The 17,790-nt window shown below is 40.1% G+C and overlaps 1 protein-coding gene across 6 annotated transcripts in view; it reads right to left on the minus strand.

Moving 5' to 3' along the window:
* The window catches only part of LOC138147480 (solute carrier family 15 member 2-like), a 66,697-nt gene that overhangs the window by 16,595 nt on the left and 32,312 nt on the right, over nt 1-17,790 (minus strand). For 5 of the 6 annotated variants that reach the window (XM_069070009.1, XM_069070005.1, XM_069070006.1 and 2 more), the window contains 8 exons: nt 6,797-6,879; nt 5,882-5,968; nt 5,094-5,183; nt 4,941-4,985; nt 4,294-4,326; nt 2,499-2,587; nt 2,208-2,289; nt 655-789 (listed from right to left, as the gene is read on the minus strand). In XM_069070009.1, the coding sequence (XP_068926110.1) occupies nt 655-789; nt 2,208-2,289; nt 2,499-2,587; nt 4,294-4,326; nt 4,941-4,985; nt 5,094-5,183; nt 5,882-5,968; nt 6,797-6,879 (644 nt within the window). The remainder of the gene's footprint in view (nt 1-654; nt 790-2,207; nt 2,290-2,498; nt 2,588-4,293; nt 4,327-4,940; nt 4,986-5,093; nt 5,184-5,881; nt 5,969-6,796; nt 6,880-17,790) is intronic. The other variant, XM_069070007.1, reaches the window with a different exon arrangement.

Here is a 17,790-nt window from a genome sequence, read left to right on the forward strand (position 1 = left end):
AGTCTTCATTTTAAAGTCAGACAGCATAGGTTTGAATCCTAGTTATTCTTCATACCTGCACAGCCTTGGTCAAATCACATGACTTCTCTGGGTCTTGTTTTCCCTATTTGTACACAAGGAGGTTGGAAGTGGAACCCAGAGATCACCAGATGATCTCTAAGGTCTCTAAATCTATGATCTTAGGCAGCTTTCAAATAGTCTCTTTACTACTCTCATGAGTATCCCAATTCCACAAAGGATGAAGGACACGGAGACTCAGAAATGTTCACTATCATTATAGGTTTGAGTGAAGATACAATATGGATAGAAATCCTTATTGTCAACGTTGTGAATAGACCAAGAGTTCTTGACCTTTTTTCCATCATGGACCTCTTCAACAGCCTAGTGAAGCCTATGGACCCTTTCCTTCTTGGAAAAATATTTTTAAACACATAAAATGCATAGGATTAAAAAGGAAACCAATCATACTGAAATAGAGATGTATTTTTACCCATACAAGTTCATGGACCCCTGGCTAAGAACTCCTTCTCTTAGAAGGGCAATGATTGGGAGACATTGATATCTTTGGCTGGCCATTCTAAATAACCAAGCTGATGATTGGGGATACTGTGCAAGTGTGATCCCAAACCATCCTGGTTCCACCTCCCCTCCCACCTGAAAGGGCTTGATGGGCTCTGGAAACAGAGAGCTGTTATGATAATCCATCAATGACACTTTCACTTCATCATCTGCCAGATTCAGAATCCTCAGGTAAACCTCTTTATCTCCTGGCTTGTGTGGGCTCAGTTCCTAAGAGCAATAAACAACATGCAAGAATCATAAGCACCAGGAATAGCTAGGTGGTACAGTGAATAGAGGACTGGACTTGGAGTCAGGAGGACCTGAGTTCATATCCAGTCTCAGACACTTGACATTTACTAGCTGTGTGACCCTGGGCAAGTCACTTAAACCCAATTGCTCTCCCATCTCCCAAAGTAAAAGAATCATAAGCATCATGGATCTCAGTCCTGATCTTCAAATCTGCCATGATATGCCTTGATATTTGTTGGTTTAATGTATCAGATATGTGCCTACATTGACATCATATACATTTGTAGTTTAGTAAGAATGGCTGAAAGTGGAAAATCCAGAAAGATTTTAATTAGGTAGGCAGCATTCTGAAGTGGTTGGAAGACCTGGTCTGTCTTCCCTCTGCTAAGATTACAATTGCTAACTCCCTCACCTTGGGAAAACCATCTAGGCTCTTTGAATCTCAGCTCTCCTTTAGAAAATGTAAGTACCAGTTCATAAACTGTCAAAGTATTATAAAGCTTGTCCAAAAGTCTTAGTGAAGTTTTAAACCATTAAAGCTTTTTGGGGGACAGTGTTTAAAGTAAATGATTCTGATGCCTCCTGGTATGTTGGCAACCTTTGATTCTCAGAGTAATGCCAGGAGAGCACAAGTCTGATAGGTCCTATTGAGCTGGAAAGTCTTTGAGTATGATCCCAATGAAAGACTGTGTATTGGGCATCCAAGGAAAAATGTAACTATGCTTATCACCAGTAGTTTGGCCACAGGTGATGGAAGTTAGGTCACAGCAATTCCTAAAGGGAAAATTATTAACCCTTTTGTGTTAGTGAAAGACTCATCCATACTAATGAAACCATGGGTAATTTCCTAATATTATGTTGAGAACATTGTAGAGAAGAACTTTGAAAGAACTGATGCAATGAATCCAGAAGACTAAAGATGAAACATACCACTCATTTCCTGCTGGAGAGGTGAAGAACTTAACATGGAGAAAGAAACATTTTTGGGCATCACCGACATGGGAATTTGTTTTGCTGAAATGTGCATGTTTATGATGAGGGCTTTATTTTTCATTTTTTTTGTTCATGGTGGGGCAGGCAGTGGGAGGAGTAGATTACAAAAGCATGTAAAATATGTTTTTTAAAAAAATAGTTACTTTAGGAGTGGCTAGGTGGCACAGTGAAGAGAGCACTGGCCCTGGAGTCAGGAGGACCTGAGTTCAAATCTGGCCTCAGGCACTTGACACACTTACTAGCAGTGTGACTTTGGGCAAGTCACTTAACCCCAATTGCCCTCCAAAAAGAAAGAAAATAGTTATTTTTTATGGTAGATCCTCTAACTAAGAAAAGAATATTCAGTGAGGCATTTTCAATTTTCAGTAGAGCTCATGTTACTTGAAACTCAGGTTTATACTCACATTTATCTTGATCTCAACAGTAGCTGCAATTGCAAATGCTAGGGATGCCAAGATCATACCAGTTGCCATTTTCCTAATAGATCTGCATAAGAGAAGTAAGGAAATCCGTGGGACAAAGAGTTATTACAAGATATCCCTAATCAGAAAATGAAAGGAAGCTATGAAATATCTTCCAGCAAACAAGAGACACATTCATCTATTTGTAGACTTGGATTGAGATACAACATCTCTCTCAGAACTAGATAAAGAGAGAACATGTGTGCAATGAAAACAGACACAGCAAGCTCTTACGTTAAATTGATTCCACACATCTTGATCAAAGGGTAGAGCCCCAAGTCAAACGTTGGAATGAAGATAAGCACCAGAAGGGGATTCAGCACCTGTAATGCCATGTAAGGAAGATGACTTAGTAACATCCCAACAGAGACAATACCTTGTAAAGAAATACCCCAGCTGAAAAGAGGATCATCCCTCTTTGGTCCATTCCCAGCCTAACCCCAGAATACTCTATGAAGACATCCTTATTCCAGATTCTCTGGGTGACCTCTGGGACATGTAGAATCCTATTCCAGTTTAAATCTGGCACCCCATTTCCCACTAATTTCTAAAGGTTTGCACTTTCAGTCACCATCACATGGTCAGTTAATCAGCCTGTATGTTAAATGATTACCATGTGCCAGGCATTGAGCTACTTGCTGGTGTTATTTAAAAATCAAAACCAAACAGAAAAAGCAGTCCCTGCCCACAAGGGGCTCACATTCTAATAGAGGAGATAACATGTAACTAACTAGATTCTTAAAAGAAAAAGATCTTGCAATAGTTCAGGTGAGAAGTGACGAGGGCCTGAACAAGTGGAGAGAGGGGAATGTGAAGGAGGAAATTGTGGAGAGAAGGAGGGAATTATCAACACAGCGGGTAGAGAGAGTCAAGGATGCCCCTTGAGTCTGGGTGACTGGGAGGATAGTGGAGCCACAGACAATACTAGGATAGTCAGGAAGAACGAAGAGTTTAGAGGGACAGATGACTTCTGTTTGAGACATCCTGAGCTGGAAAATGTCCAAGAGACAGCTGGAGATGTGTGACTAGTTCAGGAGAGAGAGAGAGTATACCGATGTGGGAGTCATCTGAATAGAGGATTAGTTCCACCCCGTGGAATTGTTAGGTTCACTAAGGGAGAGAGCATCAAGAAAAAAGACGTGTTCAGGACAGAGAATGACATAGATGAAGAGGCAGCAAAGGAGACTGAGGATTAAATTTATGGGATAACAGGAGAACCAGCTAAGTGAAATGTCATAAAAATTTAGAATATTTCAAAAAGAATAAGGAAAGGGAGATTTCTTCACACGTCCTTCCGCTGCCTTGAGTATTTCAACCTTCAGAGTCTAACTTCCAGATCCTTCACATCCAATTCATGAATTCCCTCATCTATATGCTGTTCTTGATAATATCCCCTGCTTGTCACCCACCCACTCTCTCTCAAACTCTCATTTAGTGGGTCTGATTCTAAGGTTAACTTCCCTGAATAGGGCCAATTGGATAGTGGAGGGCAAGAAATCTCTTCCTTTCTTCAGGCTACCCCTATGTAGAGTGGGTACAAAAAACGACCACTTATGGATTTGCCCATTCTTCACAGGTACCTCAAGTGCATAGCTCCAAGGAAAATAACACTGGGAAGGAGTGGGATTAAGGATATGTTACAAGGGACTCTACTCTGCATACAAAGTGTCTACAAAACATTATTGCATCCACTTTGAAACAGAATAAACAAAACCCCTGGGCTTTATCCAGAGCCTGAATATTCACTTCACTATTAATAAGGAGGTAGTTTGAAAGGGTGGGTCAAAAAGAATTCATTTTGGGGGCAGTTAGGTGGCACAGTGAGTAGAGCACCATCCCTGGAGTCAGGAGGATCCGAGTTCAAATCCAGCCTCAGACACTTAATACAAAAAAGCAAAAAAAATTTCATTTTCCCCAGTGCTAAGACCTCCTTGTCTCAAAGTAGAAACCAAGATCACCATCTAGTTGCTGAAATGGGAAAGGGTGGCAAGGAGAGTACAAGGAGTCATGGCTATGGGGAAGGTCCCACCTGTATCTGGTCGGGCTGGAACACGAAAAATCCCTGAAACATGAAAAAAAAAAATTAACAAACTTCTGAAATGTGAAAAGGTGGATCATAACCACCTGTGGTTAATATATGCCTAGGATGTAAAACAGGACTTGGGTTCAAATCCAGCCTCTCATATACTGACTTGTGATCTTGGACAGTTCACTTAAGATCATGGCTCTAGAGATTGAAAGGATATTATTGGTCATCTAGTGCAAACCCCCTCCCCCATTTTATAGATGAGAATCAACCTTTATAAGACTAACTTCAAGAACAATTTGCCAATTTTCACTGATAGATAGAGCTTATTCATAAGGGCATGCCTCATACCAAAGAAATCAGAGATGTGATCCAAAAAGAGATGGGAGGGGCGGCCAGGTAGCACAGCGAGTAAGAGCACCGGCTCCAGTGTCAGACTGACCTGGAGATCGAATCCCGGGCTCAGACACTTAGCACCCACCCAGAAACACCTGGCCGTGTAACCTTGAGCAAGTTACTTAACCCCGATTGCTTAAAAAAAAAAAGAGAGATGGGAAAAATAAATGCAAATGGATAATCATTTATCAAAGTTAACTCCCTTGATACAGATCAAGAAAATAGTTTATATGGCAAAAATCACTTCTACTCACCACATTACCATTCATCCTAGTTGCTTGCAGAGTCCACCGAGAGCCCTAGAGAACAGAAATGGTTTCATGAGATCTTTCATACCCTGTGGTGGAAGGAAGAAGCTTGAAAGGGTATATATAGCCCTGAATTTTTATTAAGGAACCTTTTTTTACCTGCTGATCCAAAAGAGCCCAGAACATTGGCAATGGAATATAAAGGAACAACACACGGGTCAGTGCCTTCACTTCTAAGATGAGTTGTTTCTGTAGGAACAAGGAAAAAGTTGGAACTTTCTGAGCTTGCAAAAATCTACCAACACCTGAATCCTCATCAGAAGGACAAAAGGAAGGGGTGGCTAGGTGGTGCAGTGAGTAAAGCCCCGGCCTCCTGGAGTCAAGAGGACCTGAGTTCAGTTCTGGGCTCAGACACTCAACACACACACACACACACACACACACACACACACACACACACACACAGCCAGCCAGCCATGTAACCTTGGGCAAGTTACTTAACCCCAATTGCCCTCCAAAAAGGCAAAAAAAAAAAAAAAAGGACAAAAGGACCAGCAAGCAGCAAGAAAAAAGTGTGGGTCAGAGGTGACTGAGGGAAAAGGCATAAAATAGCAGAATGGATTTAGAGTGAAAATTAGGAAGACGATGAGACTCTAGTGAACAGGTGAAAGAGGTTATGCCAAGCTCTTTACCTCACATGGTTCCCAAATCTCCTCCAAAACAGAGCTTGCCTTCCTCAACTTGTTTATGTCAGAAATTAGGACCAGTGATGTGGAGAAATTAGAGCAACAGAAAATTGTCAGTTGAAGGAGCCCCCACTACTAAGTAGCAGTAGGAAATGATCTCTAGGGGCCAAGGACAAAGGAAAGGTCATCAGTCAGTCACCTGCCAGCATATGGTCTATACCACTGCTAAGCAGACAGTTCAGTTCTACAACCCTGACTCACCGAATACTTTTCCTCTGCCCAGTCCAGCCAGTGCTCTCTCTTTGGAATTTCACTGGAACGGTTCTTCAGGCGATTCGAAATAGCAAACTGGAGAAGGGCCAAGAGAGGATCAAAAAAAGAAGAAAAAAAAAGAGGTGGAAATCTTCCCAACTAAAACCACATTCATTCATTTTGCCTCTGAATTTTTTAGACAAATCAATTACCATTAATCACAGAATTCCAGAGCCCACAATAACTTTTTCTTTTCAGTTTAGTGTCTAGAAGGTACTCTTGTCTAGCTAGGATTCAATAAAATTCTACCAGTTTGAATATGGCTAAGCACAGGTAGAGTGACAATCTAAACTTGGGAAAGTAGGCTATGATAGAACAAACCCATAAGATCACAGAATAAAAATATGCACTAATGTTTATAGCCCCCACGTTAAATGTTTCATACATTTCTCTCCACTTTTAAATAGAGAAGATTATACCGTGTTTCCCCGATAATAAGACCTATCCCGAAAATAAGCCCTCCCCTTACTGTGTAAGATTCCTCTAAAATAAGCCCTCCCCCGAAAATAAGCCCTATTGAGATTGCTACTGTAGTGAAGGTGATCCCCTGCGCTACACGCTACATTGTACCCTCTGTATGCACCGTCCCCGTCCCCCCCCCCGGGTGAAACGCACGCCGCGCTCCGAGCTGCATCCAATCAGAGCTGCAGCAGTGAGCGCGTCATCCTGTTCTTCCCCAGTGATTTGCTTGTTGAATAAAGGTACATTTTTTTGTTCACATTTACCTGTTTATTAAAATTGCTGTCAATGCTCATTAAAATAAGCCCTCCCCTGAAAATAAGCCCTCTGGTGTTTTTCTGTCCAAAAAAACTTAATAAGACAGTGTCTTATTATCGGGGAAACACGGTAGCTTCACTGACTTACCCAGATACATTTGAAGACTTTAACCACTATGTTTCCTTCAGGGGGAAGTTTTTTGTACAGCTTAGTTCCAAGGGCAAACACAACTGTAAGTGATACACAGATAGGGGAGTTAAGGAGACTCCTTATGGAAGGCAGTGGCTTTTGATCCTAGATTTTGGGTTAAACTTTACTGGATACAAGCACAGAGAAGTGGAGAAACCTCGTTTGTGAGATGAGGTGTAAGGAAGACATCATACCAATTTTTATCATTTAATGTCTTGTGTCTGAGGTTTTGTGGGATCCTGTAGGATGAAGATGTGGTTATTTAATAAATATGGTGCATGTTTATTAAATATCCTTCTATTTGCCATTCCAGGGGGAGACATGAGACCAGGAATATTAATAAGGACAAACAAAACACTAGATACTTAATACCGTCAAGATATTAGGAGAGACAAGCTGTGCCCCGAGCTTGGCATAATAACAATCCTTTGTGCTCATCCTTTGGATGATCTCATCCTCTGGCAAAATTACATAATTATTGTATAACTTTGACGGGTGGGGCCACAGCACATGTGTCTAGATCCCCTCCTTGCTTGCAAGCCGTTTACCTCACTTTGAAATAAAATTTCTGTTTGCTCCTGATTCTCCTGTCTCTATCCTGCTGCTCTATTCTGGCTCTGGCCATCAACAAGTTAGAAGCCAGTTCAGTCCAATCGATGATAACGAATGACACAATCACATAATTTTATAATTTAAAGCATGTGTATACCAGGAATTAAAATTTAAAGACTAATTCATTTTAGGGATTGAAAGAATCTTTTGGGTCATCAGACCATTCCCCTCCATAGAAAATCATGTTCTTTCTCTCTCTCCACACAAGACCAGGATCTCTTTGAGCTAGGATTATTGCTGCATGGGAGAACTCATACTTTTCAATGTAAAGCCCTGACTTTCATCCCTTCATGGCTGTAATATCCAAGAGACACAGAAGCCACAAAGCCTAGGACCTATGAGAAAATGTTTTAAAATTTTGTTTGATAAAAACTAACAAAATTATCTTCATGTATCTCAAAGGTGGCCATTTTTTACACACATAAAAAAGTTACATCAGTGTTAATTTTCTTTTCATTAAGTGAAAAATTAAAATGAAGTGATTTTTAAAAGAAAAAAATTCAGTTACCAAATCAAATGTGGATAAAAATACATCTACCAAAGGATCTATTTTTAAAAATGCATTCTCTGGCTTCCACCTTCCCCAATCCATGTAAAAAGGGGACTCTAAACAACCTTTGGAGCTGCAGAACCCACAAAATGACACAGAGAGGCTAAACTACCACTGAGGACAGCCCAGCAGGCTGGCAACAAGCAGCCAGCACAGGACTCTGGGAGCTGAGCTCAGCCCCAAGATGAGGCTTTAGCCCCAGGGCAGGCCTGACCAGCCTCTGGCGAGAGGGTCTCCAGATCAGCAACAGCTGTGGTCCTTTACAGATTTATCAACACACAGATGTGAAAGACAAAGTGAGAGGTCAGTGCAGTCTGGACTTTGGGACCAGTAAGTGGGAGTGCATGGCTTTTACCCCTGGGATGAGAAGCTGAGACACTGGCACAGTCAGCCAGAGCCAAGTAGCAGCTTCAGCTCCTGGCCTGCAGAGTGTAGGGGGACCAAGCACCATTTTGAGGGGTAATCGCTCTTGCTTTAACCTGATTGGATCTGGATTGCAGTCTAGGGTGGAGGTTCTGGGTTGTTTGTCCAGCTTGCCAGAGCGTGTGGAGACCTCAGAGAGGGCACCATTCTAATACCTCTGGCAGCAGCGAAAAGCCCAGCGTTTGAGACGAAAGCTTCCCTGTCTGGTGGCAGAGTCCTATTGTGGCAAAAAGCCCAAAAGTCAAGTAATTGAGTGGCAAAATGAGCAGCCAAAGGAAACAAAGCAGAAAGAAGATTCCAACATTACACTCCTATTTGGGGGACAAAAAGGAGCAAAGCATGGAACAGGAGGAAAACAATGAAGTCAGAACTCCTGCACCAAAAGCTTCAAAGGAAAACACAAGTTGGTTACAGGCCATAGAGGATCTTAAAAAGCAGATAAGAGAAGTGGAGGAAAAATTGGGAAGAGAAATGAGAACAATGCAAGAAAATTATGAAATGAGAGTCAACAGCCTGAATGAGGAAAATAATACCTTAAAAAAAAATAAACAGACTGACTCAAATGGCAAAAGAGGCTCAAAAAGGCAATGAGGAGAAGAATGCCTTAAAAAGTCGAATTTGCCAGATGGAAAAAGAATCTCAAAAGCTCAATGAGGAGAATCATGGCTTCAGAATTAGATTGAAGCAAATAGAAGCTAATGACTTTATGAGAAATCAAGATGCTGTTAAACAGATCCAAACAAATGAAAGAATAGAAGGCAATGTGAAATATCTCATGGGAAAAACCACTGACCTGGAAAATAGATCCAGGAGAGAGAATTTAAAAATGATTGGACTGCCTGAAAGCCATGATCAAAATAAGAACCTAGAAATCATCCTCCAGGAAGTTCTCAAAGAAAACTGCCCTGATGTTTTAGTACCAGAGGGCAAAATAGAGGTTGAAAGAATCCACCGATCACCTACTGAAAAAGATCCCAAAAAGACAACTCCTAGGAATATTATAGCCAGATTCCGGAATTCCCACATTAAGGAGAGAATATTCCAAGCAGCCAGGAAGAAACAATTTGAATATTGTGGAAACACAATCAGGATAACCCAGGATCTGGCAGCTTGTACACTGAGGGATCGAAGGGCTTGGAATAGGATATTCCAGAGGTCAAAGGAGCTGGGATTAAAACCAAGAGTCACCTACCCAGCAAAATTGAGTATCATGTTTCAGGGGAAAATATGGTCATTCAGTGGAATAGAGGACTTTCAAGAATTCTTGCTGAAAAAACCAGAGTTGAATAGAAAATTTGACATTCAGATACAAGAAGCAAGAGAAGCATGAGAAGGTAAACAGGGAAAAGAAATCATAAGGAACTTATCAAAGTTGAACTATTTACATTCCTACATGGAAAAACAATAATTGTAACTTATGAAATTTTTCTCAGTAGTTGAAGGGATTAGAAATATATATGTGTGTGTGTGTGTGTGTATGTCTATATATGACGGTATATGGGCATATGAATACATATGTGAATGTGTGTATATATGTTTACAGGTATACATAGATAGAGGGCACAGGACCAATTTAACAGGAAGGGATGATACTTAAAAGGTGAAATTAAGAGGTGAGAGGAATATAATGGGAGGAGATGGGGAGAGTCAAATTGGGGTAAACTATCTCATACAGAAGAGGCAAGGAAAAATGGTTACAATAGAGGGGAAGAATAGGAAGGCAAAAGAGAATGGGTCAACCTTATTCCCATTGAATTTGGCTTGAAGAGGGAGTGAAATATACACTAAATAGGGTATCTCACCCTCCAGGAGAGTGGGGGGGGGGAGGGGGATGAGGGGGGGGGGGGGGGGAGGGGGGGGGGGGGGGGGGAGGGAAATTGGAAGCACCCACTTTTGAAAAGAGACCGGATCAAAGTAGAGAATAGAAAAAGTGGGAGATAGGATAGGAGGGAGGGAAATATAGGCAGTCTTTTACAATATATCTCCTATGTTATTGTTTTGCATTAGCCACACATGTACAACCTATACTGAACTGCTTATCTTCCCAGTAAGGGTGGGTGGGTGACAAGGAAGGAAGGGAATGAATATGTAAATCAAAGTTTTAAAATCAAATATGCAAATATATATATGTGTGTGTATATATATATATATATATATATATATATATATATTGCTATTAATACCATCTTACATGTAATTGGGAAATAAGATGTACAGGCACTGATGCATAGAGATCCACTGGAAAAGTCAAAATGGGTATGGGAGAAAATATGGGAGAGAGCAGATTGGAGGAGGGGATTTCCTGTAGGACTGCCATTTTGGGGCAGTGGGTAGGGGAAAAACGGGGAGAAAATTTGTAACTCAAAATCTGGCGGAAACGAATGATGCAAATCAGAAGTTAATAAAGCATAAAAAAATATAAAAATTTAAAAAATTTTAAAAAATGAATTCCAAGGCCTACAAGGACCTTAATCTGACCCTACAAACCCTGGAAGTCTCCAACTTTTAGTGACAGTAGTGATAATCATTGCTCTTTGTAATTTTTTGTGCCTTAAAATTTTGAACTTTTGTAATGCCTTTTAAAAAATTAGCAAATGGAAAAATTAGCAAAAAAATTAGCAACACAATGGGACCTTATATTCTCAAAACCTTTCAGTCAATTGCAGAGTGCCTGGCACATAACAGGACTTAAATACATGTTTATTGATTGATCGATTGTGAAGCTGAGGCTATGGACAAGGATTTTTAAAAATGAATGGTATGGTTAGGTTATGATCTTCATCTATATGAGATAACATTTTCTATCCATTAATGATATTACATAGATACAAAGATATTATATAGACACTTCAAAATGCTGAGGCATATGGAATATTATTTGTGAAGTTAGCCTGTTCCCTTCTCATATTCCCATCAAAAATGTGCTTGATATGGGCTATTGAGGCTGGCACTGAGAGCTGGTCTCAGAGTCTGCAACACTTACACTTGAAGTCCTGCTTCTGATAACATACTGTTTATGTGACCCTCCAAGAAAGTCACTTAATTTCTGTGCCCTAGACTAATTTCTGTAAAACTATTAAGTACAAAGCAGGTGCTGGTATGTTTTGATAGATTTCCTCACCAAAAGCTCCTTAAACAGATAAAATCACAACACCAGTCCTCCCTACCCCCCTTCAAAAAAGAAATCTGTTCATCATTTTACCCCACACCTAGGCTTTTGGTTTTGTGCTGATTGTGTTAAACCCTGAAACATTATAGCAGCTCCTCCCTTTCAAGAGTCTAGGCAAACTGTCCTAATGGGAAAAACCAAGTGGATGAAGAATGTCAGACTGTGATATGCAACTGGATGGACAGGCCAGAGGGCTAGTCAATTGATACATACATTTTTGTGATCCCAAACTTCTTGAAACAAAGGCCTTAGCTTTTTAACTTCAATATTCTGTAGTTACTGTATGGTTAAGCGATGTGGACTATCATAGTCTTTAAGAATTCCAGTAGCAAATCTCAAAGAACAATTAAGGTGGGGCAAAGTTAGGTTTGTGTATAGGCTACACCACATCAGTGAGGAACTGCACAGGATGTTATCAGAGATATGTAGGACCAGAAGGGTAGCTGACTAGCCGGATAGTGAGAATGAGAGATTACTGAGGCACAGCCTGTGTGCTCTATTAGTGTCTGTGGAATGTCAAGAGACCTGGAGGAGGGAACCCAGCACATTGGGTTGACCCCTTGTGGAGGATTTGTAGGAATGAGAATGCCAAAAGACATTGGGTGAGAGTGGAGCATGGTGCATACAAGAAAACCAGCAGTAGGCTTTGGGGATTACCAAATCAGTGACGGCAATGGCAGTTTCCAGGTCTCTCACAGTCCGCAGATGGTAGGAGGTCAGATAACTGGTCAGAACAAGATTTCAGGGGTCTCTTTGTTGGTACCGGGGGCAGGACTCCATGCATTGTCCATACTTGGATCTGGGTTGCAGTCCTGGGCTTCAGTCCCAGGATGAGGGGGAGCACTAGCACACCAGAGCTTGCAGCCTCCAGGGAGCTGGGATACAGCTCAAGGGCAGAAAAGAGTGCTTATGGTCACTCAAAGACCAAAGCACAGGCCAGCAGGTTAATAAACACACCTTTTCTCTAGATTATGCCACCTTGAAAGAACCAAAAACTTACAGGTCCCTAGAATTATCTCTGAAAACAGCTGCACAAAAAACCTGGTGCTGATGCTCAGGACAGAGGCCCATCCACTCCAGAAGCAGAACCTGACTTTAGCATAGAGTTAATGTGGGCTGAAAAAAATGAGCAAGAAAGATCAGCAAAAAAGATCCTAAGATTAAAACACAGATTCAGAAGAAGATAAAGTCAAAACTGTTCCATCAAAAGCCTCAAAGAAAAATATGAATTGGTCCCAGGCCATTGAAGAGTTTAAAAAGGATTTTAAAAATCAAGCAAGAAGAAAAATTGGGAAGAAAATTAGAGTGGTGCAAGAAAATCATGAAGAATCAATAACTTGGTAGGAGGTGCGCATGCATGCACACACACACACACACACACACACACACACACACACAGAGCCATGGAAGAAAATAACACTTTAAAAAAACAGAATAGGCCAAATGTAAAAGAGGCACAAAAATCCAAAGAAAAGAATGTCCTGAAAAGCAGAATTGGTCAAATGAAAATAGAAGTACAAAAGCTCACTGAAGAAAATAATTCCTTAAAAATTAGAATTTGGGGAGTAAAAATTAATGACTCCACAAAATATCAAGAAACTAAGTAAAACAAAATAAAAAGAATGAAAAAATAAAAGAAAATGTGAAACATCTCCTTCAGAAAAAAAAGTGGCTTGGAAAATAGATCAAGGAGAAAAAAAAGTGGCTTGGAAAATAGATCAAGGAGAGATCATTTAAGAATTACTGAACTAGAGGATTCTGGGAAGATTTCAGAGTAGGTCAGAAAATTCCAAGCTCTCCAGATCTTCTCCCACAAAAGAGTTAAAATAGCACCTTAGGGTAAAAAAAAGTGTCGATGGAGATAAATCAGAACAGAGGCATAACTGTGGTCCTCCCAGGAGGATTTGAGAAAATCAGAAGAAGAATCCCAGGAGGAGGTTTGGTCCCTGTGAAGAGTAAAAACCTCCAGGCTAGGTTCCAGTTTTACAGCAACAGGCTAGCCTCTCAAACAACAAGAGGCAAGCCCTGGGGTTAGTTGGTTGGAGAAGCTGCCTGGCCCTAGCCACCAGAATTTTTACTCCAGGGAGAGGGAAGCAAGTTGGGCTTTTGAGCCTGGGAAGATTGAGGGAACCTCTGCTGACCAGAAACACCAGACCCAGCTGTGCTATAAAGAGCTTCATGGATCTCAGTGAGTGCAGAAGCAGAGGGGCAGAAAGCCCCTGACTGTGGGCACTTATAGGAGACTGGAAGTTTGGCTTTGGTTTTAGGCTAGAGGGAAAAACTGAATATCTAGGGCAAAAGGCACCATTTCCCATACCCTAGGGCTAGAGGTGATTACAAATAATTCAGCAAAAAATGCACAGGCAAAGGAAAAATAATCCAACTATAGAAACCTATTATGGGAATAGAGATGACCAGGATTCATTTTCAGAGGAGGAAATTGAAGTAAAGAAATCCCCAAAGAGTAATGTTAAATGGTCACCTGCCCAAAAAGGATTTATAGAAGACTTTCAGGAAGGGTATGAAGGGAAAGTCAACCAACTAGAAAGAGATCCAGAATCTTAAAGAAAATAACACCCTGACAACCTTTTCTGGTTAAAGTGAAGTCAGAGAAATTATAAGAGATCAGGAAATGATTAAACAAAATATGAATAATGAAAAAATAGAAGAGAAAGTGAAACACCTTATAAGAAAAAAAACAGATCTGGAGACTAGATCAAGAAAAGAAAATATAAAAAACAATTAGATTAACTGAAAGTTGCAATCAAAAAAAGAATCTTGATACAATAATACAAGAAATCATTGGGGCGGCCAGGTGGCTCAACGAGTAAGAGCACCGGCCCCAGTGTCGGGATGACCTGGGGATCAAATCCGGGTTCAGACACTTAGCACCCACCCAGAAATAACTGGCTGCATAACCTTGAGTGAGTTACTTGACCCCAATTGCTTAAAAAAATCATTAAAGAAAATTGTCCTAAAGCATTAGAGCAAGGGGGAAAAGTAGAAATAGAAAAAAAAAATCCATCAATCACAACTTAAAAGAGATCCTATGAGGAAAACTCATAGAAACATCATAGTCAAATTCCAAAATCCCCAGCTTAAGGAAAAACTATTAAAAGCATCAAGATTAAAACAATTTGGGGGTGGCTAGGTGGCACAGTGAATAGAGCGTTGGCCCTGAAGTAAAGAGGACCTGTGTTCAAATCCGGCCTCAGACACTTGACACACTTACTAGCCGTGTGACTTTGGGAAAGTTACTTAACCTCAATTGCCCTCCAAAAAGAAAAAAAAAAAAAGATTAAAACAATTTGAATATGAGGATGCCACAATTAGAATTACACAAGACCTAGCAGCAGAAAACTTAAAGAACTGCAGGTCTTGGAATAAAACATATGGAAATGCAAAAGAACTGGGACTCCAACCAAAAATACCCTGCAAAGTTAACTATTATCTTGAATGAAAAATAAAATGGACAATTGATATACTTTCAAGATTTTGTTAAAAAAAACCTGAACTTAATAGACAATTTGACATACAAGAACCAATATAAATATAAGGCACATAACAAAGATGACAAGAAAGACTGGGGGAAACCCAGACATGATATGAATTTAAAAAGTAAAACCATTTAAGAACATCTAAAAGGAGTAATTATTTTATACAAATGAAGTACAAAAGGAAGAACTGATACATAGGAGTTAGATGGGGGAGGAGGGCTGGTAGTTCTGGTAACTTACTTTCATCAGGAATGGGTGTAAGAGGGAAAAACACACATATATAAAAGAGTATAGAGGTCTTCTAAATTCAGAAGAAATAAAATGGTAGGGGCATAGGGAGAAGGGAGAAGACAAGGGAGGGATCTTTAGAGGGAAAGTGAGAGAATAGGTAAATAGGGGTATAGAAGGTCGTTTAGATTTAAGGTAATGGGAGGATAGGGGAGGGATCCTTGGTGGGGAAAGGCAGGTCATAGTAGGGCAAAGTAATGGGTAAAAATAAAGAAGAGCAGGAAGAAGGGATAGGAAACAAGAGATATGCATATACATAAAAACAAGGATCAGAAGTAGAAAAGGCTTGGGAATGCATATGTCTATATGTTTGTGTGTATGTATATTTCTTTTTTTTTTTTTCAAATGCTTTATTAACTTCCAATTTGCATCATTAATTTCTGCCAGATTTTGAGTTACAAATTTTCTCCCCATTTTTCCCCTGCCCACTGCCCCAAAATAGCAGTCCCACAGGATATCCCCTCCTCCAATCTGCTCTCTCCCATATTTTCTCCCATACCCATTTGGACTTTTCCAGTAGGACATGGTGGATCTCTCTGCCTCAGTGCCTGTATATCTTATTTCCCAATTACATGTAAAATAATATTAATAATAGTATATATATATATATATTTAAACATTTGATTTTAAAACTTTGATTTCCATATTCATTCCCTTCCTTCCTTGTCACCCACCCACCCTTACTGGGAAGATAAGCAGTTCAGTATAGGTTGTACATGTGTAGCTAATGCAAAACAATAACATAGTAGATATATTGTAAAAGACTGACTATATTTCCCTCCCTCCTATCCCACCTCCCACTTGTTCTATTCTCTACTTTGATCCTGACCCTTTTCAAAAGTGGGTGCTTCCAACTTCCCTCTCCCCCAGCCTCCCCTCCATTCCATCATCCCCCCTCTCTTCCTCTTCTCCCCTAATTCCCTGTAGGGTGAGATACCCTATCTAGTGTGTCTTTCATTCCCTTCCCGAGCCAAATTCAATGGGAATAAGGTTCACCCATTCCCTTTTGCCTTCCTATTCTTCCTCCCCATTGTAACCATTTTCCCTTGCCTCTTCTATATGAGTTTACCCCCATTCTGTCTCTCCCCATCTCCTCTCATTATATTCCTCTCTCACCTCATAATTTCACCTTTTAAAGTATCATCCCTTCCTATTAAGTTGGTCCTGTGCCCTCTATCTATGTATACCTCTAGACATATATACACACATTCACATATGTATTTCATACACCCATATACCCTTTGATATAGGCATGTATGTATGTATGTATGTGTGTATGTGTGTGAGTATATATATAATATATATATATATGTTCCCTTCATCTCTTTTCATACTGAGAAAAGTTTCATCAGTTACAATTATCATTTCTCCATGTAGGAATGTTAATAGTTCAACTTTGATAAGATCCTTATGATTTCTTTTCCCTGTTTACCTTCCCATGCTTCTCTTGCTTCTTGTATCTGAATGTCAAATTTTCCATTCAACTCTGTTTTTTTCATCAAGAATGCTTGAAAGTTCTCTATTCCACTGAATAACCATATTTTCATATACTCAGATTTTCTGGGTAGGTTATTCTTGGTTTTAATCTGAGCTCCTTTGTCATCTGGAATATCCTACTCCAAGCCCTTCAATCCCTCAATGTAGAAGCTGCCAGATCCTGAGTTATCCTGATTGTGTTTCCACAATATTCAAATTGTTTCTTCCTGGCTGCTTGTAATATTCTCTTCTTGATCTGGGAATTTTGGAACCTGTCCATAATATTCCTAGGAGTTGTCTTTTTGGGATCTTTTTCAGGAGGTGATTGGTGGATTCTTTCAACCTTTATTTTGCCTTCTGGTTCTAAAACTTCAGAGATATTTTCCTTGAGAATTTCTTGGAGCATGATTTCTAGGTTCTTATTTTGATCATGGCTTTCAGGCAGTCCAATCATTTTTAAATTCTCTCTCCTGGATCTATTTTCCAGGTCAGTGGTTTTTCCAATGAGATATTTCACATTGCCTTCTATTTTTTCATTTGTTTGGATCTGTTTAACAGCATCTTGATTTCTCATAATGTCATTAGCTTTCATTTGCTCCAGTCTAATTCTGAAGCCATGATTCTCCTCAGTGAGCTTTTGAGATTCTTTTTCCAACAGGCAAATTTGGCTTTTTAAAGCATTCTTCTCCTCATTGCCTTTTTGAGCCTCTTTTGCCATTTGAGTTAGTCTGTTTTTTAAGGCATTATTTTCCTCAGTCAGGCTGCTGACTCTCATTTCATAATTTTCTTGCATTGTTCTCATTTCTCTTCCCAATTTTTCCTCCACTTCTCTTATCTTCTTCTTAAGGTCCTCTATGGCCTGTAACCAGCTCGTATTTTCCTTTGAAGCTTTTGGTGCAGGAGTTCTGACTTCACTGTCTTCCTCCTGTTCCATGCT

This window comes from Petaurus breviceps, unplaced genomic scaffold (assembly GCF_028583685.1).
Source record: "Petaurus breviceps papuanus isolate PSGF00001 unplaced genomic scaffold, PetGlider_PUasm1.0 90792, whole genome shotgun sequence".
Taxonomy (NCBI): domain Eukaryota; kingdom Metazoa; phylum Chordata; class Mammalia; order Diprotodontia; family Petauridae; genus Petaurus; species Petaurus breviceps.